The following is a 23021-nucleotide window of genomic DNA, read 5'->3' as shown; positions in this document are numbered from 1 at the left end:
GCAAAATATTAATTTTTTATATTTTTATAGGGGCGCGTTCGTAACCACGAAACATCGTAAGTCGAGACCAGCGTAACCCGAGGACTTACTGTAATATAAAAATTAACCAATGGGTCTTCGTTGACAAAAGACTTGTTTCCTTTGAATGATTCTCCTAAACTTATAGCAGCTCCTTCGACTAGTTGTCTGACATTTATATTGTTACTTTTAAAGATAATTTTAGCCTTGTTCCAGTTGGGTCTATGATCATTCCTGAATGCATGTGCTACTATTGCGCTGTTTTGTGATTGTAGTTCATAAGCTCGCTTATGTTCGCCCAAACGTATATCTAGTCCCCGTCCACTTTCACCAAAATATTTACTATTACAATCCATCCATACACAGTAGTTCATAAACGCCTGGGCCTATGGGATTTTTATCATTGTTATTGTTTCTTACGAGGGAGCGTCTTATTGTATTTTCATATTTGAACACAATTTTAGTTTCCTTCTGACTTTTGTTTATATGTCCACTTATATTCTTTACTTCTGGATTAAAGGGAAGGGACAAATATCTTCTTGGTTTTTCCTTGGTATTATCTCTCAGTCCATAGAACGACTTCCTCGCTCACGAAATTGCTTTCTCAATGAAGTGAGGGGGATATCTGAGACTTCTAAAAGTAGCCGTGATGTGTTTAAGTTCACCGTCTATATATTTGGAGTCACAAATTCTGAATGTGCGTAAAGCAAAATTCATAATAACGTTACTTTTTATTTCTTTTGAGTGAAAAGAATAAAGTGGACATAACTCTTGGAATTGGTAGATTTCCGGTAAACTGAAAATTTGTACCTCTGGCTATTATAGTCCCTGTACACTAAAACATCTAAAAACGGTAATTTAGAATCCACTTCTACTTCTGTTGTGAACTTAATTGATGGTAAAATGCTATTTGCTATTTCTACTAGTTTCTTTAGGTTTCATACAATCAACTTACCTGTCAGATATATACATAGCTAAGACTCCGTCGTCCCGGACAGAAATTCAAATTTCGCGGCACACGCTGCAGGTATGTCAGGTGATCTACCGTCCTGCCCTGGGTGGCAGGATTAGGAACCATTCCCGTTTTCTATTCATATTTTCTCTGTTGCTTGGAATGTAAACACGTTTTGCAGTTTCCTCCTGACTTGATTTTTGGATTTCATCGCCATCGATCTTCTGGGCTATCTTTTGCAGGGAAGTACTGGATCTTTGGTTTGGCATACGCATATTAATTTGTTTTAATAACTTTGGCTTCGAAAATTTCGAAGAATTGTTTACGTGTAACTACCGAACTTTTCGCTAGACACTCACATAGTTTGCAAGAAGGAAAATTTTAATATTTATTCATAATAACGTGTAGTACATGTAGAATTGATTGAGCTAACTTCCTTCTTGAGGAAGTCAGGAATAGAATTAGTTACGCTTCCTTTAGAAGTTTTTATAGCTCTTCGTACTAACGAGCAATTAGAGCATTAACAGTACTAGTAGTGTTGTATCCTCATCTCCTTCTTACTTCACAGAATTTTCAAATTCATATTGCAATTTGAAGACAAAGGAATGTAGCGCAAAATACGAGCTATTGAAAGGTAAGAAGTGATTTTAGTGTTCACAGTGCAGTGGAGGGTGCGTTCTGATCGGCTCTGTTTCGATCCCAGGCCTAGACCTAGTCCAAGCTCACATACCCAGAGGAGAAGGAAGTTCGAAAGCCTACGGAGTTAGGAGAATCCCCACCGATCAGGCGTCCCTCGGCAGGATCTGTAGAACATCCCAGACTGCCAAGTTCGCCATTGGAAAGGCGTCCTAAATAGTAGAGGGTGCGTCCGATCGGCTCTGTCTCGCTCTCAGGCCTAGACCTCTTCCAAGCTCACAAGCCCAGAGGAGAAGGAAAGTCGAAAGCCTTACGGAGGTTATGGAGAATCCCCACTGATCGGGCGTTCCCTCGGCAGGATCTGTAGAACGTCCCAGACTGCCAGGGATAGCCATTGGAAAGGCATCCTTTAAAAAGTGCGTCTCTTCTTCCGTTTCTTCATCTTACATCCGAAAAGACGAAGAATGTACATGTTTGGAGTTCGGACGATCTGGCGTGTTCTCTGAAAACTAAGAGAACACTGAGCGAGAGGCTGAGAGCCAGCCAGCAAGCTAGCGCGAGCCATGTTCCGACAGCCAGCAGCGAGCCGCTGTTTTCCAACCAGGAACTAGCGCGGAGCCGCGTTTCCAACAAGGACTAAGCGCGAGCCTCGTTCCAACAGGACTAGCGCAGAGCCCTCATTCATACAGATAAACTCGAGCCGCGTTCCAGCAACTGAGCGCGAGCCGCGTTCCAGAACTTTTTTCTTGGCGCAAGGCGCCTTCAAAGAGAAAACAAACGGCTAGACTGAGGAGCCTTACAGTAGAGTGGCAATCAGAAGGATGCTTCTGTTGAACGTTTACTGGCAAGAGGCTCGTAAAAGAAGACTAGAGGCGCTCGGAACTATCAGGGCGCACGGGACCTTCCACGCAAGCGGAACGTTCCAGGAGCGAGTCTCCTTTCTAGCGCGCGGAACTATCCAGACGCCAGGTGCTAGGCGCAAGGATCCAGGCGCCAGGCATCAGAATATTCCAAAATCTTCATTTGAGAGAGAGGTCAGTCGCGAGACTCCTCTTTGAGTTTTTTTTAACTTGAGCAACTTTCCCCTGGCAAATGTGCAAGATGTCGCACAGGCAGCCGTTGCTTTTGTCAGAAGGATTCTGATACTAAGAGAAGCCCCTTTTCATTATTCAGAAGACTCCTGTGTTAGGCAGTTCCTCTCAATGCGGACTCTCTCCTTCATCCATGCTCTTCCCTCGTTTTAAGGAGGCAAGAGCTTTGGAGTTTTACTTAATAAGAATCTCATCGACGTTTGGGTATGATGGCGGATAGGAAATATCTACTTCCTTCCGTAAACCCTAGTGATGAACAGGAATTCTGTCTCTTCCGCGATTTATGAGGAAATCACGAAGAATTAAAGAGTTCCTGGATTAACTTCCTTCCTTAAGGATATATATATACTCTTTCTATCGTTCTATTAACGAAAAGAACGAAGATAGTAGAAGGTAGTAGAGTATCTGCTGTATGAGAATACGATACGGGCAAATCATAAACACATAACGTAGTTACTTCTTTGCTGTGCAACTCAATTACCAGTATCCTTCTACAACTTTCCTAGGAAGGACTACGCTTAAAGGGATTGTTAAGACAACACCTACTTAGCTTCTAGATTTATCGAAGTTCTTGGTTTCGCTTAAATATGGCTTTAATACGAACTTCCTGAAGTTTGATAATAATTTTATAAGATTCCTTTATTAAATGGAGTAGCTGGCAACTCTGGAAGAGTAAGGCCAGACGGCTAACAGAGACTGCTTTCGCTGAGAGCCTGAGACCAACGCAGTACCATGTAGGTGTCAGTCATGAGCGGTCGGGTTTATCTCTCTCTCCTGCGGGATGGAATAACTATCCGTATCTCTCCCCTACAATCGCGGTCTTAACCTCGGATTGAGGGGATAGTTAAGCTAACATAAATAAAATATTGTATGCCTTTTGCTAAGAAGCTTTCAATAAGAGAGATAGTACAACCTTTCAATGCTGTTTACCGTAGGTAACATTATTAAAGGATTCTATCGCAGCAGAACATTATAGTATTATATAATGCTCTCATGCTTATGAAAGCATAGCTTATTAGAGTACCTGCTCAGAGAAGATGGATGAGTCGGAAGGGAAAAATTCTCTTTGTGGCAGAACTTGTTTCCCTGAATGGACTATACTACGTATATAAAGTTTTTTCCTACTAAGAACGGAATTAACATGTGAAAGGATGTCGGGTACCATAAAGGCACAGGTGTTCTGGCACATAACCTAAAAAGAATTAGAAGGAAGCGCCAGCCTGGCGCAATGCGCCAGAAGCGCCAGCCTGGCACATAGCGCTAGAAGCGCCAACCTGGCGCAATGCGCCAGAAGCGCCAGCCTGGCGCAATTTAGAAGCGCCAGCTGGCGCAAATTGCGCAAACCAGAAGCGCCAGCCTGGTGCAGTGAGCCAAGAGCACCATCCAAGATTTTCTCGTTTTAGCGAGTTATTAACCTAAGAGTCCAGTAGTCTCTCGGACACCAGGCTCGGTAACGGCAAGATTCGTTCCTGATTTCGTTACCCATTTAATCACTTAGGCCGATTTCACGACTCTCATATCGCAAAGAGCATCGAGAATCTCTTTTTTTTGCTCCTGTTCGCGTTAACAAAGAGAACCTTCTCGATCGATGATAATAACTGTTAACATGTTTAACATTTATTGGAAAGAGTTGTGAGAACCTGCGGAAAGTCTTCTTCATAGATCTCTTAGTAAGGTAGAAGACGAACAGGCTTCCTATAGACTGCTTCCTTTTCCTCGAACCAAGAGAGGTAGCAATATACGCCATCTTTATTTTTTTTTAGAAAGGGGAATAAACTTTAGTCTTTTTTCCCCTAAATATAAATTATTTGCAGAATTTAAGATAAAGGGCGTCAAAGAAAGAGAAGATAATACTTTATGCCTCATTTTGGCCTTAGAGAGGTTGGATTCACATAGGTCACGTTCTTCTCACAGCATGTTTTGGAAGTCTTTTCTAAGACAGTCTGAATATTCTATCAGCATCTATTATAAATGGACCTTAACAACCTCTCCACTCTGAGTCTGTCTGCGTGCAGACTGACCTGAAGTGGACATGAATGAGAGGATTTTTCAAGGTAAATGACAATAGTCATGGACAAGATATAGAATTGCTGCAGATCGTGCTAGAGGGAATGAGGAAACTGTCCTCTTCCGATACCTCTGTGAACCACATAGCGGTTTTTTCTTCCCTTTCAGAGGGAAGAATCACCTTTGTATATATCTGCTATCAAAGAATGCAGTAAAAGGCTATACTCTGTCTCTATAAAGGGATTGGAGATAGCAGAGGATTAAGATCTTCGGGATCTTATACGATACCTCAATATGACAAGAGTAGGATATCATTTACTTCTAATGGGATCTTTTTTGTGGCCACAGATTCTATGTTCCGACAAGATGGAACTGCTCCTCATCAAACTTCTTTGAGAAATTTTTATGAGGGAATTCTTTGTTTCTCTTGGTCCCAAACGATCAAGAAGACAAGTGAATTTTTTGAGCATTGGAATCTCGCATCAGATTCTATGGAGATTAGGCAATGGGTTCTTGCCAGCATAGTATGTCTGGCAAAAGAACTAAAACCTTCTTGATTCAATGATTCAGTGTTTTCAGATAGAGGTTTCGTTGTCCAGGCAGGGTACTTACGTTTTCATCTACAGTAGAATGGTTCAAACGTTTGCCTACAGAGTCTTTGGAATGCGATGACTGCTCGAAATGCTTCCCAGAAGGTGTTCAGAGGGATACAATAAAGAGCTAGAAATCAGGAGTACTCCCAATTTCAGCTCGGAGTCTCCTTCGACTTCCAAGCTTCTTCCTTCCTTCGGACAAGGATAGGGAAGATTCTGCAACGAGAAGCCCCTTCAAACAGGTAAGAAGAGATCTCGTGAACAAGGGAAGTACTCAAGAAGGATCCTCCTCGGAGGAAGACTCTTATCTCTCATACTGTTAGATATCCTATCGTATACTGGATGTAGCTGACTACAATCACCTCCCTTTGCCGGAGAGGCCAAAGCTCAAAGTGGAAGAATTTCTTCCACCCTTCTCCAGTCTTGTGATTTACTATTGTGGATGTTCAGGACTTTCGGACAATGTAGCGCCAACCAGGAGCCTTATGCTAAAACAGGCGTAAAAAACGCCAGAGGCAGACAGCCCCCCCAAGAACACTGTCATTGTCTGATGAGGAGAAAGACCGGCCTACAACCTGACACAGATGCGCTAGATGCGAACATATAGGACAGATAAGAGTGTCCGATGTGGACATTGCCAGACATCCTCGAGACTCTACCAAGCTCGAAGCTCCAGCAAGTGGGGAGGAGCCAACCAGGCGCGAGGCGCCAGGCAGGCGTGAGGTACCAGCCAGCCGCGAAGCTCCAGGCAGGCGCAAGGCGCCAGCCAGGCACAAAGCGCCAACCTGGCGCGAGACGCCAGCCAGGCGCGAGGAGCCAGCCAGGCGCAAGCCAGGCTCTAGGCGCGAATCTCCAGCTAAGGCGCGAGGGGCGTCAACCAGATGCGAGGTGCCAGTCAAGCAAAAGATACCAGACAAGCGCTAGGCTCCAACCAAGAGCGAAGCACCAGCCATGCGCGAGGTTCCTGCCAGGCTTCAGGCTTCAGACAGGAGAGATCCATTTCAAGAAAGCCCTGGTCTTCTTTGAAACATGGAGATCTCCTAAGCACTTCATAAGTGACTTGATTCCTTCAAACAGCTGAGAATTAAAAGTGCAGGAAGTGCGCGCTTTTGCAAATTCTTGTTCTTTACATAACAATATGTCATATATATATAAGACATATTAGCTGTGTTGTACGGTAGAGGCAACTCTGTGGTGACTTCTCATTACACAAAAGATGTCAAGTTAACCTACGAGAGATCCTTCTCTTTTTTTGGTTTATACGTTTCTGCGGATACGTTACTGGGATAAGGAGCCGACACTGATCCTTAACTTTGAGTTAAAGTTATTTAACTTAGTGAAATTATTGGGGTTTTTGAAAGGAGTGTGGGATAACTTTTCAATTTGAGCGCAAACCCTCGTGTTAGGATCAGGTGATCGGGATCGGTGTTGCGCTCCTTCATAAGGTGTATTGTCATAGAAGTGGTCCAGTACCCATTGACAAAGTCCTTTCAGGCTCTGCCGAATAAGCGGTTCAATACCCCATCGGCAGACCCACAAGAACTCTTAGCCATAGATCACATATCTCGCTAAAGTCTTGAGGTGATGCAGACTACCGGGCAACAGCCACGAAGTCTACCACCTATCAGATAGGAACCAAGGTTTATTTATACCTACAACATATGTTGTTTACCTGTCTATTCCATGTTAGCTGTCTCTTACCCTCCACCAAAGGGTGTCAATCAGCTATGTATATATCTGACAGGTAAGTTGATTGTATGAAAATGATAGTTATAATACAATAAAGTTTCATACATACTTACCTGGCAGATATATACGATTAATGGCCCACCCAGCCTCCTCGCAGGAGACAGGTGGAAGAGAGAAAATATGAATAGAAAACGGGAATGGTTCCTAAATCCTGCAACCAGGGCAGGACGGTAGATCACCTGACCTACCTGCAGCGTGTGCCGCGAAATTTGAATTTCTGTCGGGGACGACGGAGTCTTAGCTATGTATATATCTGCCAGGTAAGTATGTATGAAACTTTATTGTATTATAACAATATCATTTTTCATCAGTACCTTTAAAAATGTTAAAAATGTCATCCACATATCTCACCCATAAAACTGGTTTCGTTTCTTCATCACGGTGAACTTAAACACATCACGGCTACTTTTAGAAGTCTCAGATATCCCCCTCACTTCATTGAGAAAGCAATTTTGCAAGCAAGGAAGTCGTTCTATGGACTGAGAGATAATACCAAGGAAAAACCAAAAAGATATTTGTCCCTTCCCTTTAATCCAGAAGTAAAGAATATAAGTGGACATATAAACAAAAGTCAGAAGGAAACTAAAATTGTGTTCAAATATGAAAATACAATAAGACGCTCCCTCGTAAGAAACAATAACAATGATAAAAATCCCATAGTCCCAGGCGTTTACAAACTACCGTGTATGGATTGTAATAGTAAATATTTTGGTGAAAGTGGATGGGGACTAGATACTATACGTTTGGGCGAACATAAGCGAGCTTATGAACTACAATCACAAAACAGCGCAATAGTAGCACATGCATTCAGGAATGATCATAGACCCAACTGGAACGAGGCTAAAATTATCTTTAAAAGTAACAATGTAAATGTCAGACGACTAGTCGAAGTAGCTGCTTTAAGTTTAGGAGAATCATTCAAAGGAAACAAGTCTTTTGTCAACGAAGACCCATTTGTTAATTTTTATATTACTAGTATGTTTTTAAAAGATTTTAACTGTAGGACAGGCTCTGTTTTTCCCTCTCCTGATGCTGCCTCTGCCTTGCCTCTTCCAGTCCAGGTAACCGCTGGCCCGGGGGAGTCTGATTACGGTGCCCAATCTACGCCCTTGGATGAAGGACTTCATGTAATGTTGCAACAACCTGTATGAAGATCCAACAGAATTGCAGCCAGAAGGATTGATAGGGGAGAGGATATCACCTAGTTGTTATTAACTACCCTCTTTCTTCATCACCTGGCCCATTAACGAGCTAACGACCGTTGTCAACGATCTTCGACTGTTTTTTAAATTTACCTCTGTACTTGTTGTAACTTATTGTTCATTTGGACTGAAGATGAACCCAAGGAAGGGTTCGAAAGCTTTCTGTAAAGTCTTCAAAATTATACACGGACTTTTTACACTTTGTATTATTGTGGACCCTTTAGAACGTTATATATACTCTCGTGATAGAGTTTTTCCCTAATACATTTTAATATTGAGAAATGCTTTATTAAGGCTTTAGTTTTATTTTTACAAGGAACTGAGTTGTTTGTAATTTGGTAACTTGAGAGAGAGAATTTGGTAAAGTTCTGGATATGAGTCACAAATGTATAGAAACCTTTGTTATGTACCATAGGTATTTATCCACTTATAAAATGGTTGAACTGGTGTTTTCATAGACCTGCCGTTTAATAGAGCAGCCTGTCATTTGTAATCTAAAGCTCATGCATTGTATCCGGAGTTAACATGAAAGATATATTTCAAGTCAGATGCAGTTTCTGTAGTATGAACATTGGTTTTGAATTCATTTGTAGTATCCTGACATACTAATGTAACCAGGTTTAACAATTTTACATTACCCTTGAGAACATTTTATTATGAAATTAATTTTCTTTATGTACAAATCAGTCTTGATCTTAACTCCATTTTCTTCATTTATAGGGAGCGCCACAGAATCAAAGATTTCTAGGTGCAGGGAGTGGCATAACAAATGCTGAAAGAGACAAGATTTACACTTGGATCATTGAACTAGCAAATCCAGACACCAGAGAAAATGCACTTTTGGAGTTGAGGTAAGGTTTCATGAAAAGGCTAAAGAATTTTCCTTAGAAAATATAGTAGAAGTATATTTTGATATTAATCTATTGTTTATATTGTTATAGGAGAAATTCCAAAATTGCAATACACTCCCTGAACACCTAAATTAGCCCTGGTTCCAAACTATATCCCCACAAATTATCCCACTAAGTGGGTATTTAACTGCCAGCGCTACCAACGCTGCATGTAAAATTTGTCCATCTACTGAGTTACCTGTGGTACCATAGGCAACACTGCTGTAGGAAGTGCCCACCAGCAGCCTGGCTCCTCAATTTTTTCAGTTCGTGGTGCTGTAAGGAAGGCTCCTGCAACATGGGAACTTTTGGTCTTAGCCCGACCCCCACATATGTAGTTTGGCCTTGGATTCTGGATTACAACTTTGGTATTGTATTACAACCACGCTTCTAATTTTTGTTTGGTTCTAGTTGATTGATTGGAACTTCTCATGATATTGACCCGGATCTGATTGGACTGAATATGGACAAACTAAAGAAAGAAACGCCGTTGTCCAACGTCTCCACGCCTCTTTCGTCTGCCAAATCTTCTAAGCAACTGACTGGAGGAGATGTTGGGTATCATAGGTCTTGCTCTACATGCAAGCAGAGGATGAGTACCCTCAAGCATGACAGACATTCTTTATGTATTACTTGTAAGAAGGTTCAATGCAGCATCAGACAGAGGTTTGAGGAGTGTAGTTACTGGTCGTTAGATCAGATGGAGGATTATTTAAAGCATAGAAAATCTCTAGCTGCTAAGAGTAGACGTAAGACGAGTGTAGATAGGCAAGCTATAGATAAACAAGCACTAGAGTCAGAGCTGTTTAGGAAATTAAAAGATAGACTGTCATCCAGCATGTCAAACTTATTTGCTAATTAGATGGATAAGCTAGCTGAGAACAAGGATAGTGGTAGAAATAGTAGTGTAAGTGATATTAATCACACTTTTTCAGCTCCCCCCCCCCCATTCCAGAACCAACTCTAACGGGTGCCGCGGGACATGGAGACCGCAAGCCTGAAAGGTAGGATCTACTGGCCTCCCCGGTGCGGAGCAGACAGTGTTGGCAGCAGATATCCCCCCTTCCCCTTTGGTGATAAGTTCTGAAGTGTTTAGTCTAACTCAGACACAGACGAGAGTAGGGATAGCGATTTTGGCAGCATACAGGAAGATAAGTTGAAGGGGAAGGTTTCTTCGGGTTCTATTTCAGATTTAGTTCCCAGCATGATGGGTTCGTCTTTGGATCCTTTGGAAGTTTTATTTCCTGCTATCAAGTCCTTTCATCAGAGGCATCTTAAGCCGGTAATAGGGGTTGTAGATGTAGTTCGTTTCGGTGTTTGGTATGGAGATTTTGGGTAATATACTCCATCTTCTTCAAAGGTTCCTTTTCCCTCAGTGGGAAATTTGAAGGGATCTATGATTGGTGGTGGTATTTCGGTTGATCTAAAGTTCAATTTATCTAAGTCTAATGCAAATTGCTAGGGTTGTCTCAAGGATATAGGTTACTGGTGAGACATGTTTCCATTTCGGGTTTGCTAATGTTCTCGAACATGTTCTTAAGAACTTTCCTAAGTGTACCAATGAGGTGTATTAAGATTATCAAAGGGGAGTTGAGTCTGTCTATCTTCTTTCTCCAAAACCTTTGGCTTCGTCTTCCTTTCTTTGGAGTTGGTATCGGGTTCTTCGCTTGTGCATCCCCACACTTTGTCAGCTTCCGTAGCTCCTTCCATGGGGCAAGCAAGTTCGCAATCTTATAATGTACAATTTTCTCAGGCAGTGGCGGAAACTTCCGCAGGTACATCCGTGCATCCAATGTTGGCTTTGAGACATAATGCTTCAATGGCAGCGCATTCAGGGTCGTCAGGAATAGTTGATGCAATTGCTCCATCTTCGAGTATAACAGTTCCAATGGTATCAGCAGTCCTGCCTGTCAGCAGAGTAGAAAGTAATCTTCAGTCGGCAATTTCAATGGGTTCTGCAGTCCATAATTTCCTAGTATGGGCACAGTTGATTGCGCGCCACGACCAGTATGTTCCCCACTTGTCTAACTTCAGCGGTGGGTATTCCAGTAGTCACTCCAGTGTTGTTTTTTCCCTTTTCCCCTCTCCTTCAACTTCTACCTCAGCTTTTCTGATGGGCTCGTCTCTTCCTCTGACCAAGGTGTACGGTGTTTGTTCGGATTTGGTTTCAGGTTATTCGGGAGTAAACACTCACCCTCCATTTACCAATGTGTCTTCTGCTCTGGATTTCCATCTGGTTGGGTTGGTGGTACCGCCTAGGTCAGGCAGGTCAGGTATTGTGGCTTCTCCGCTCTTGGGTGCTGGTTTGATTCAACCAGGTACGTTAGGATCAGGCGTTTCATCATCGTCTTCAAGTAGTGGTGCGCTTGCACAGCCGGGTGCAGCTCTCTCAGCGGTTGTGTCATCGTCGTTGTATGGTGCAGGGATTGCGCAACTGAGCACCTTTACGCCAGGTGTTCTGATTCCAGGTATGTTCGGTACTGGGATAGCTCATTCAGTATTTCAGAGTACGGCTGATTCAGGCGTTGCGTCATCTATCTTTGCGGTAAAGAGGTAGATGAATTCGGTGCTTCAGAGGTAATTTTTTTCAGGTGGTCATCCTGTCTCCGTTCCTGCTTCGATTCAGTCGGACCAGTATGATAGGGAATGCCTCTTGGAAGAAGAGCCGGTCCCTGAGGTCAGTTTTCTCAGGCTAATGAAAGTGAATACAAGTGGATGGTGGAATACATCCATCTACTTTATCTGCAGTCAAGACTCCAGAGGAACCTATTCAGCCAAATCAAGCGATGTTCGAGATGTATTCAACCAAGCCTTCTGTTCCTCAAAATTATAGTAAATTGGTCGGGTTTGGTCAGGTCGAGCAGGCGCTGAGAGAGGCGGACGCTAGGTTGGGAGCTCTCATAGGTTCGGGTAGACAGGATTCGACCTTGCTTCCTAATCATGAAGCAGGTGTTTTGGAGGATACCTTCTGAAATCAATCAGAGGCTCTGTCACATTCGATGTGGATGTTATCAGGTTTAATGGGTTTTCTGAAACAGGATGGGTATGTTCCTTCAGATCTGGTTTTGTTTGACAACCATATCACCTCCATCTCTATGGGTTTAGCTCGCCAAGCTTCTTGTCTAAGCGTTGTCTACTTTCCCTTCTTCTAAAACTGTCTATTCGAAGAAGGATTTTCGAAAGTAGGAGATTTTGCCCTCGCCTGTACTGGTTGGAGGTTGTCTCACTCTCTTTTAGGACATCTGGAAGGAGTGACACACAGAGAGTTGGGTAGTGGAGGTGTTGAAGAACAGGTACAGAGTCCCTTTCCATTTTCCTCTTCCTCTGTCTGACTCTTCGGTATACCTTCCAAGTTATTTCCCGTCTTCCATCAGAGGGATGGCGTTGGCTGCAGAGATTCTGTCCTTGTTGGAGAAGGGAGCAATAGAGCCTGCTCCCCCTTCCCCAGGATTTTACAGCCGAATCTTCGTTACCGCCACGGCGGGAGGGTCATGGAGACACATCATAGATCTGTCGGGTCTCAATCGGTTGGTATTACCGACAAAGTTTCACATGGAAACCTTAAAGTCGGTGCTGTGGTCGGTCCGGAGAGAGGACTGGATGGTTTCGGTGGACCTCAAGGATGCGTATCTCCAGGTTCTGATTCATCAGGAATCTCGGAAGTTCCTTCGTTTCTCAGGTCCATCCGGAACATTACAGTTCAAGGTCCTCTGTTTCGGTCTGACCACAGCATCTCGGGTATTCAAGAGGGTAATATCTCCGCTTTTTGGGATAATGCATCATCGTGGCTTTCGCATGAGGAGGGACCTAGACGATTGACTGATTCAAGCTCCATCCAAAGAAGAAGTAATTCAGGCGAGGATTCGGATGAATTTCGACCAAAGTTCTGTAATTCCATCTTGGGTGAAAATCTACTTAGGGATGGAGATTCAGATGCATAGTTTCAGAGTTTTCCTGACAAAAATGAGTACTGGCGGTCCTACGTCAACTAGGAGTATTTATATCGGACAGAGCTCAACCAGTGAGCATATGGAAGATCTTGTTAGGAAGAATGTCCTCCCTCTCGCTTCTAGTTCCGGGATCTCGTCTCCAGATGTGTTCTCTGCAGGTATGTCGCAGGAATCGCAGGAACTTTCAGGGAGAGAACGCAGTGGTAGTCTGGGACAATTCTTGCCTGAAGGATCTTCGGTTGTGGTCAGAAAAACATCATCGGCGTAAGATTGGACCTCCCCCTCCCAGATGTTCATCTATATATAGATGCCTCAGATCAGGGTGTGGGAGCAACCCTAGAGGAAGCTCAGGCCAGCAGCCTTTGGAGGGATCTGGATCGGTAGCAATCCATACATTTTCGGGAGCCGAGAGTGGTGGAAGAAGCTCTCGAGTTATTTTTTGGAGCTAGTAATGGGCAAAGTAGTAGCTCTATTCTTGGACAATGTCACAGCATTGTCATACCTAAAGAAGGAAGGAGAAACGAGATCGCCGGTACTAAATGACGTAGCGCAAAGGGTGCTTTGTTGATGCAAAGATTGCAGGGTTGTTGATGCAAAGATTGCAGGGTTTCCCTCATTCCCCAATTCGTGTTGGGGGAAACTCAATGTCTTAGCAGACGCATTGAATTGGTCACAGGAGGTTCTCAGGGTAGAATGGACACTAATACAGGAAGAGGTGCAACATTTGTTGAGGTGGCCAGTGACAGTGGATTTTTTTGCCACGAGACTAAACTTTTGTCATTGGGTATATTTTTCCCAGTAGTGGATCCGATGTCGTGCAGGATGGATGCAATGTTGCACTCTTGGGACAATCTGCAGGTGTATGCATTCCCTCCTTTCAGTTCCAACACAGATGACATTCATAGCCCCTTTCTGGTTGCAGAGACCTTTGTTTCCGGACCTTCTGGAAATGTTAACAGAAGCCCCGGTACTCCTTCCAGAGAGGAAAGATCTACTCAAACAGCCGCACTTCCATTACTTCCACCGGAACCTCCACATGCTGAGGCTAGCTGCTTGGAGACTGTCCAGCGAGCAGCGCGACATTCGGGTCTCTCGAAGGCAGTGGCTCGAGAGCTGTCTTTCTGTTTAAAAAGGTCGATGAGAAAACTTTATCAAGCCAGATGGACAATGTACCGTAACTGGTGCCGGAAGTAGGGACATAGCATTTCTCGCCCGACGATCGCAAAACTAGCAAAATACCTCTTATTCTTGAGGAAAAAGGAAAACTTAGCATACTCTATGATTACTGGTTGCAGATCAATGCTCAGTAGCACTTTCAGATTCCACCTACCGGAAATTGCTAGCAGTAGGATCCTACATGATCTATTGAGATCTTTTAGGATTGAGCAACTAGTTATTTTGCTTTGGGTCCCATCTTGGGATTTAGCGGCTGTATTGAAATTGTTGAGCTCTCCGGCATTCAAACCTGTAGAAACCTTATCATTGAGGGAATTAACGAAGAAGGTGTTGTTCTTAGTTGCCCTCACTATGGCCAAGGGAGTTGGCGAGATACAGGCAGTGGCTAGAACGGTATCATTTCAGGACAAGACATATATCTCTCATTTGTCTGAATTTGTGGCAAAGTCAGAGTCGAAGTTGAATCTGCTGCCAAGAGCATTTAAAGTTTCCTCCTTAGAGGACTTTGTTCCAGGCGACAAGATGGAAATGGGGCTGTGTCTGGTACAAGTGTTAAAATTCTATTTATCAACAGCAAAGCTTTTACCTCATCCTAGGACCTCATTTGTTTCTCCTAAGAACCCATCTCATCCAATTTCCAAAAATGCTATAAGTTTCTTTTTACGGGAAGTTATCTCTGAGGCGTCTCATGGCTCTTCATCCCTTTCGGAGTCTTCTAGTGGTTGTTCACGCCTGAGAGCACATAGTATTAGGAGGATGGCTACTTCTTTGGTGTTCCTAAAGAATTTTTCAGTATCAGCAATCTTGGAAGCAGGGACTTGGAAGTTGGTGTCAGTTTTTACATCCTTTTCTCTGAAGGATAAACAGTTTTCTTCGGAGGAGGATTACTTGCTAAGCCCCTTTGTTGCGGCCAGTGTAATTTTATAATTATTCTCTTTCATTTAGGGAGTAAGGGTTCAAGTAATTAGTATTAGTTTTAAGTCTGTTACAGTCTCTATAGCTTAGCATTCATGTAAAGAGTTTTCCTTGCCGCTGACCATGATCTTCGTCGTCAGTAAGCAGCTGAGATCTCGAAGAACCTGCTCACTCCACTTCTCCATACACAAGAGGCTAGGTAGCCACATGGGAGGCTTCACTTTCCCCTCCTTACATGAGAGGTATAGAATACCAAATGGGAGGTTAATCTGACTTGAGACGAGACCTTAATTAAGAGACTGATGTTGAGGTACTCTCTCCACAAGCATCCTCACCTACTGAGCTGAGCAACTAGGTGAGGTTACATAATTGATACATAGTAGGTGGATACTGAATTACCAACTTAGGTTTCGTGGGCAGGTCGGGCTGAATTTGATTGATCCCACCTCCAATTAAGTGTTGTTAATCGGACTAATTCAGGTGTTCAGGGAGTGTATTGCAATATGAAGTTTTCATTATAAAACTAATATTTTAATACTTACCTGGACAGCTGGATGATTCCCACCCTCCTCCCCTCTTCAATCAGTAGTGGTTGATTCAATTTAGGAGTCCCTACAGCAGCGTTGCCAACAGTAACACAGGTAACTTGTTGGACAAATTTTACCTATAGCGTTGGTAGCACTGGCAGTTAAATACTCACTTAGTGGGATAATTTGTGGGGATATAGTTCAGTGACCAGGGCTAATTAAGGTGTTCAGGTAAGTATTACAATATTATTTGTTCATGAAGCTTACCTGCCAGATATATATATAGCTGTATTATCCGAAGTCCGACAGAATTTCAAAACTTCCGGCACACGCAGTGGTCGGCCGGGTGGTAGTACCCATTCCCGCCGCTGGGAGGCGGGCGTCAGGAACCATTCCCATTTTCTATTCAGATTTTCTCTGTCGCCGGTACTGTCAACACTTGTTTTCAGCACCTCCGTCATTGGATTTTGGAACTTCTTTGGCTACTTGAGTATCCCGATTGATTTTTGGTTATTTGATTTGGATCGGTGGTTAGGCATACGCTAATTGTGGATTGTTTTGAATTTGGCTTGATTTTGTCTGGATCTAGTTCGACTAGCGCCAGAGTATGTTGTGTGGAAGAATGCAAGGTGAGGCTACCGAAATCTTCGGTAGACCCCCACACAGTGTGCACGAATTGTAGGAAACATGTTTGTATGTTTGATGATCGCTGCAAGGAGTGTGAAAGTATGTCTGATTCTGCGTGGAAGGCGTATGAATCATATGTATATAAACTAGAACGAGATAGGGTAAGGAGGTCTTCCTCTAGGATTGTAACGCCAGTTACACGTCCAGTAGAATTTATCCCTCCAAAACCTGTGATGCCTTCGGGCCCTACATTAATCTCTGTGGAGGGTAATACCCTATCAATGATTCTTGAATCTTTGCGTAGCCTGGAATCAAAAGTGCTCGCATTAGAAGGTGTTAATAGTGCAGTGGTGTGTAGTGATAGTGCCCCGAGTGTTGCAGAAGGGGGGTCGGACAACCGATCTGATGTCCCTTCGGCAAGACCTGGGGGCGCTTCCCAGGCTTCCAAAGTTTGTAAACGGATCTTGAAAGAGTGTTTTTCATCATCAGAAATGTCCTCCCCATGCAGCGGTTGGAGCTTTCGGAAGCGATTGCGCCTTCTGAAGAGAACAAAGACGCTAGATGTCGCACAGGCGGCCGTCGTCTCTGATTCCTCGGAGGAGGACGCTGCACATCCGTTAGCTCCTTCGGTTTTGTGGTCGTCTTCAGAGCAATTTGAAGACTTTCCGCTGCAAAAGAGAGCAAAGATGCAAGATGTCGCACAGGCGGCCGTCACCTTTGGTCTCGGGGAGAAGGACGCTTCAAGTCCTTTCTCTTCTGCTGTTTTGCGATCGTCGCCGGAGAGGATGTCTTTTGACGACAATGCTTTTGAGCGCCCTGGTTGCGCTAAGGATATACCTGTGGCAGCCCATGTGAGAAGGAGGAGGGCTTCCCCTCGCCCCTCGTCTTCTCACAGGATCAGCCCTAAATCGAAGAGGATTGAGGCTTTGCAACATCAACTTGCCTCGTTGGTTGCAGAGAAAGAGGAAAAGCCACGTCACAGGAGGAAGGATGATAAGCTGCCAGTCAAGAGATCCAGGCAGTCTCCTCCTTCTCCTCGCCCCGCTTTTTCCCCAATTACTTCGCCTTCGAGATTTCGTGCTCGAGGGTCTGGAGAGCACGACGTTAAGGCGACAGCGAGGCTTGACGCCAGGCCTGACGCTCGGCTGGGCGCTCGGCTGGACGCCGGGCGGGGCGCTCGGCTGGATGCCAAGCGTGACGCTCGGCAGGACGCTCGGCTGGATGCCAGGCGTGACACGTAGCTGGATGCACAACGTAATGCTTCTTCAGACATTCGCCGAGATTTAGAGGATAGTAATGAATCTCATGAAGGAGACTTATTGGAGGAAATAACTGAAGAACAATCTTCTACACCAGTATCTTCAGATTACCAGGTCTTGGTTCGATTGCTTCGAGCCTCTTTTGAAGAAAGTGTAAACCTGAGGCCCCTCAGTCGCCTCCTTCACAATTGTTATCGTCGAAGTCCATCAAGACTCCAGGATTGTTGAAGATGGCGACTTCATTCTCAACAAAAAGGGCTTTTAAGAAAATTCAGAACTGGATGGAGTCAAGAAAAGCCCGAAACAAGAACGCTTTCGCCCTGCCCCCTTCAAGACTGACAGGCAAGGCAGGTCTTTGGTACGAGACAGGGGAGGAGATAGGTTTTAGAGCTCCCTCTTCGTCCCAAGGTGACTTCGCTACCTTGGTAGATGCACCGAAGAGATCCCTTTTGTCGACGGCGAAAGTGCCCTGGACCCTTACTGAGATAGACCATCATCTTAAGGGACTCTTCCGTACGATAGAAGTCTTCAATTTTTTGGACTGGTGTTTAGGGGTCTTGGATAACCGGTCGCGTAGTCCTGATTCGATTAGCCTGGAGGAGCTGTCCAGCGTGCTTGCATGCATGGACAAGGCCGTCAGGGATGGGTCGGAGGAGTTGGCCTCGCACTTCTGCACTTAAATTTTGAAGAAGAGAGCGACCTACTGTGGTTTTACTGCAAAGGCGGTCTCTATCTCTTAGAAGGCAGAATTGTTGTATGCTCCTCTTTCGAGCCATCTCTTTCCCCAGGCTATGGTCAAAGATCTGGCTGTCAGTCTACAGGAAAAGGCTACCCAAGACCTAGCTCAGTCTGCGAAACGTACGGTTGTTTCTTTGGCGTCTGCACGGACACAAGCTTTCAAGAAGCAGAAGCCCTTTCGAGGTGGAGTTTCCTCGAGAACACCTTCTCGAGGAAGTACACGTTCCAGAGGCAGAGTCTCTGCTAAACTCAAGAGGTAAAAAATGAACCAGCGATCCTTCAGCCACCAGTAGGAACCAGGCTTCGACTATTCTCAAAAGCTTGGATAGAGAGGAATGCGGACAGCTGGTCGCTCAACATCATCAAGCGGGGGTACAAGATTCCTTTCTTGAAGCCTCCCCCACTGTGCACGACACCCAAGGATTTATCCCCTATTTACCATCAGGAGAAGCAACAGATCCTTTACGATCTGCTCGAGCAGATGCTCGAAAAGAGAGCGGTGGAGCAGGTTGTAGACCTAGAATCTCCAGGCTTCTACAACAGGATATTCCTGGTGCCGAAACAGTCGGGAGGTTGGCGACCAGTCTTAGATGTGAGCAGTCTGAATCAGTTCATACAGAAGCAGAAATTCAAGATGGAGACACCTCAGTCAGTTCTTGGGACCTTAAGACCAAACGATTGGATGGTGTCATTAGACCTTCAAGACGCGTATTTTCACGTCTCCATCCATCCACAGTCGATGAAGTATCTTCGGTTTGTCCTAAAAGGGGCAGTTTATCAATTCAGGGCGCTTTGCTTCGGATTGATCACGGCCCCTATAGTCTTCACGACTTGAATGAAGAACGTGGCGAGGTGGCTTCATCTTGCGAATATCAGAGTCTCTATGTACCTGGACGACTGGCTCATTCGTACTCCACTCAAACAACTTTATCGTTGGTGAAGTCCCTGGGACTACTGGTGAATTTCGAAGTCACATCTGATCCCAAGGCAGTCCATCTTGTATCTGGGGATTCAGATGGATTCAGTGGCTTTTCGAGCTTTTCCGTCCCAGGTACGTCAGCAGCAAGGCTTAGACAAAGTGTCAGCCTTCCTAAGGAAAGAATCGTGCTCGGTGAGGGAATGGATGAGTCTGCTGGGGACCATTTCCTCGCTGGAGAAGTTTGTTTCCTTGGGGAGACTGCACCTCAGACCGCTAAATTTTTTCTCAAGGACAATTGGAGGGACAAGAAGAATCTGGATGTGATCTTGGAAATCTCAGGAGAGGTAACACATCACTTGAAATGGTGGCTAGATCCAGTGAAGCTGTCGGAGGGTGTGTCTCTCAAGCTTCAGAGCCCCGACCTAGTGTTGTTCTCCGACACGTCCACCACGGGGTGGGGAGCAACATTAGGGGGGGAAGAAGTGTCGGGCACCTGGAGAGGGGAACAGGCGTCCTGGCACATAAACCTAAAAGATATGGCAGCCATCTTTTTAGCGCTCCACTTTTTCCAAGAAAAAGTCTCTCATCGAATAGTCCAAGTCAATTCAGACAACACCACAGCTCTGGCGTACTTGAAGAAGCTGGGAGGAACACATTCTCGGTCCCTGTTTGCTCTGGCAAAGGAGATCTTACGAGGTTTCATAGCAGGAGTAGAGAACGTCCGGGCAGATCTCCTCAGCAGGCGAGGTCAACTTCTGCCAACCGAGTGGACTCTGCATCAGGAGGTATGCCAAGAGCTGTGGGGGTTATGGGGACGTCCGCTCGTGGACATCTTTGCGACGTCCAGAACGAAGAGGCTTCCACTGTACTGCTCCCCGGAGCTCGACCCAGCGGCAGTGGCGATAGACACCCTTCTCTGGGACTGGGCGGGGATGGACCTGTACGCCTTTCCCCCGGGGAAGTTATGAGAAAGTTTGCGGCGTCGGAAGGGACGAGAATGACTTTGATCGCCCCGTTCTGGCCTGCGAGAGACTGGTTCACAGAGGTCATGGCCTTCGTAGTAGACTTCCCGAGGACGCTTCCAGTAAGGACAGATCTACTCAGACAGCCCCACTTCGAGAGGTACCACAGAAACCTCCCCGCAGTCAGACTATCCAAAAGTTGGCCAGAGCGAGAGGCTTTTCTAGGTCAGTGGCGAGAGCTATCGCCAATGCAAGGAGACCTTCATCCAGGGCAGTGTACCAGTCGAAGTGGACAGTCTTCAGGAGTTGGTGCTAGAAGAACGGCATTTCCTCCACCATGACCTCTGTGAGCCAGATTGCTGACTTCTTACTATACCTGAGGAGGGACCTGAAACTTGCAGTCTCTACAATTAAGGGATATAGGAGTGTGCTTTCGGTTGTCTTTAGGCACTGAGGCCTGGACTTGGCGGACAACAGAGACCTTCACGATCTCTTGAGATCTTTTGAAACAACGAAGGTTCAGCAACCCAGGCTGCCGTCTTGGAACTTGGACGTAGTTCTGAAGTTCCTCATGTCCAGTCCATTCGAACCTATGCATACGGCTTCCCTGAAAGATGTTACTAGAAAAGCTATCTTCCTGACTGCTCTGGCGACGGTGAAGAGAGTCAGTGAAGTTCAAGCGATTAGCAAGTATGTTGGCTTTAAAGGTTATAACGCAGTCTGTTCCTTAAGCCCAACGTTCCTGGCATAAAATGAAAATCCGTCCAACCCTAGGCCTAGGACCTTCGACATTAAAGGGATGGCCGAAATCGTTGGGCGCGAGCCAGAGAGAGTTTTGTGCCCTGTCAGGGCTCTCAAATTCTACCTAAAGAAGACGAAGGATTGTAGAGGTCCTTCTGATAACTTGTGGTGTTCGGTCAGGAAGCCAAGTTTACCAATGTCAAAGAATGCTCTGGCTTTTTTCTTGAGGGACACCATCAAGGAAGCGCATTCATCCTGTGAAGACAGTGATATGAAAGTGTTGAAGGTGAATGCGCATGAAATGAGGGCTATTTCTACGTCGGTAGCCTTCCAAAAGAACATGGCACTCAATGACATCTTGAATGCCACCTTTTGGCATAGTAATTCAGTGTTTGCCTTACTACTACCTTCGGGAGGTGAGGACTACATACGAGAACTGCTACTCTTTGGGCCCATATGTCGCCGCAGACACTATATTGGGGACAGAGAGTAGCACTCTTCCTATCATATAGGAAATAATATGTTAGTTTGGACTTTTTAATTTTATTTCTTTTTATTTTTTATTTTATTATGTTTATATAGGTGTTTATTTTTTGTGGTCGTGGGTCGGCTGCCTTCCCTTCATTAGCCTAGGTTATACGAAGTTTAACCAGATAGGCTAGGTCAGGTGGTAATGTTTTTGCTTCGCCCTCATAGTAGGGTAAAATGGTCTTGTCACATTGTGGTCACGTCCCCATTGACAGATCATCTGGAGCGCACCAGCTACACAGGTCATGTCCTTGCTGGCACCTCTAGTGAAGCATAAACAGCATTCGGTGTCTAAACAACACCTATATGATCTGTCACATTGTGGTCACGTTCCCTGTGACAGTTCATTAGAACGCACCAGCTACACAGGTCACGTCCTTGCTGGCACCTCTAGGAATGTATTACCCGAATTCGATGTCTATAATGTAGGATCTAGTTGTATTGTGGTCATGCCCCCGTTAACTGATCATTTAGAGCTCAACAGCTTCACTACCTTGCTGGAGTCTAGTAAAGCAGAAGCAGACTTGGGTGACGGTAATCACGAAGTCAGCTATGCTAACATGTAAGGAACCAAGATATCAATCATCTACATGAAATTGTTTCCCAAATCCGAGTCTGTCTCCCCCTTCCTCCAAAGGTGGGATTCAGCTATATATATATCTGGCAGGTAAGCTTCATGAACGAAATGATATTGTTATTGTACAATAAAGTTTGTTCATACTTACCTGGCAGATATATATAATCAAAGTGCCCACCCACCTCCCCTCAGGAGACAGTGGCACTAGAAAATGGGAATGGTTCCTGATGCCCGCCTCCCAGTGGCGGGAATGGGTACTACCACCTGGCCGACCACTGCGTGTGCCGGGAGTTTTGAAATTCTGTCGGACTTCGGAGAATACAGCTACATATATATCTGCCAGGTAAGTATGAACAAACTTTATTGTACAATAACAATATCATGTTTTATTATGAAAATTCATACTTAGAAATTTAAGAAATTTTTATACAGTCAAATCTTAGTTTCCATTCCATATGCCTCTCTTTTTCGTAGACTTTTTTCTTTGAAATTTTTTCTTGATTATCGTACGTTTCCTTGGTTTTTGTACACTCTTGAAATGCTCCATCGGGGGCCAAGCGCCAAGATCGTGCCCCCATATCAAACACCCAAACAAAGCACCCTGTCTTCTCTCGTGACCCATTCTGTCTTTGTTGCTGAACAGCAATCTCTTCGTTCATAGTCTGCATCACCACACGTGTTTGTTGTGTTTTGTGCTAATTGTGCTATAAAAACTCATTGCAAAGCCATCAAGGGGCCAAATAAAGTTGCAAGAGCCACCCTATGGTAAAAAAGATGAGGAATACGATTGAATTCAAGAAAGAACTTGTAGCAAAGTATAAAAGTGGTGCACGTGTAGCTGATCTCGCTAGGATGTATGGCAAGTCACTGTCGACGATCAGCTCTATCCTAGCAACGAAACATGAAATCAAGGCAGCTGATGCTACAAAAGGGATCATTTCATCAACTAAAGAGAGATCACAAC

The 23021-nt window shown here is 44.7% G+C and overlaps 1 protein-coding gene across 1 annotated transcript in view; it reads left to right on the top strand.

Annotated features, from left to right (window-relative positions):
- LOC135205462 (CCR4-NOT transcription complex subunit 9-like) overlaps nt 1-23021 on the top strand; it is a 175178-nt gene that overhangs the window by 60505 nt on the left and 91652 nt on the right. Inside the window, 1 exon segment of the mRNA XM_064236117.1 lies at nt 8969-9099. Coding sequence (XP_064092187.1) covers nt 8969-9099 — 131 coding nt within the window.

The sequence above is a fragment of the Macrobrachium nipponense genome, chromosome 11, assembly GCF_015104395.2.
Source record: "Macrobrachium nipponense isolate FS-2020 chromosome 11, ASM1510439v2, whole genome shotgun sequence".
Classification (NCBI taxonomy): domain Eukaryota; kingdom Metazoa; phylum Arthropoda; class Malacostraca; order Decapoda; family Palaemonidae; genus Macrobrachium; species Macrobrachium nipponense.
This window is presented reverse-complemented; position numbering and strand designations above follow the sequence as displayed.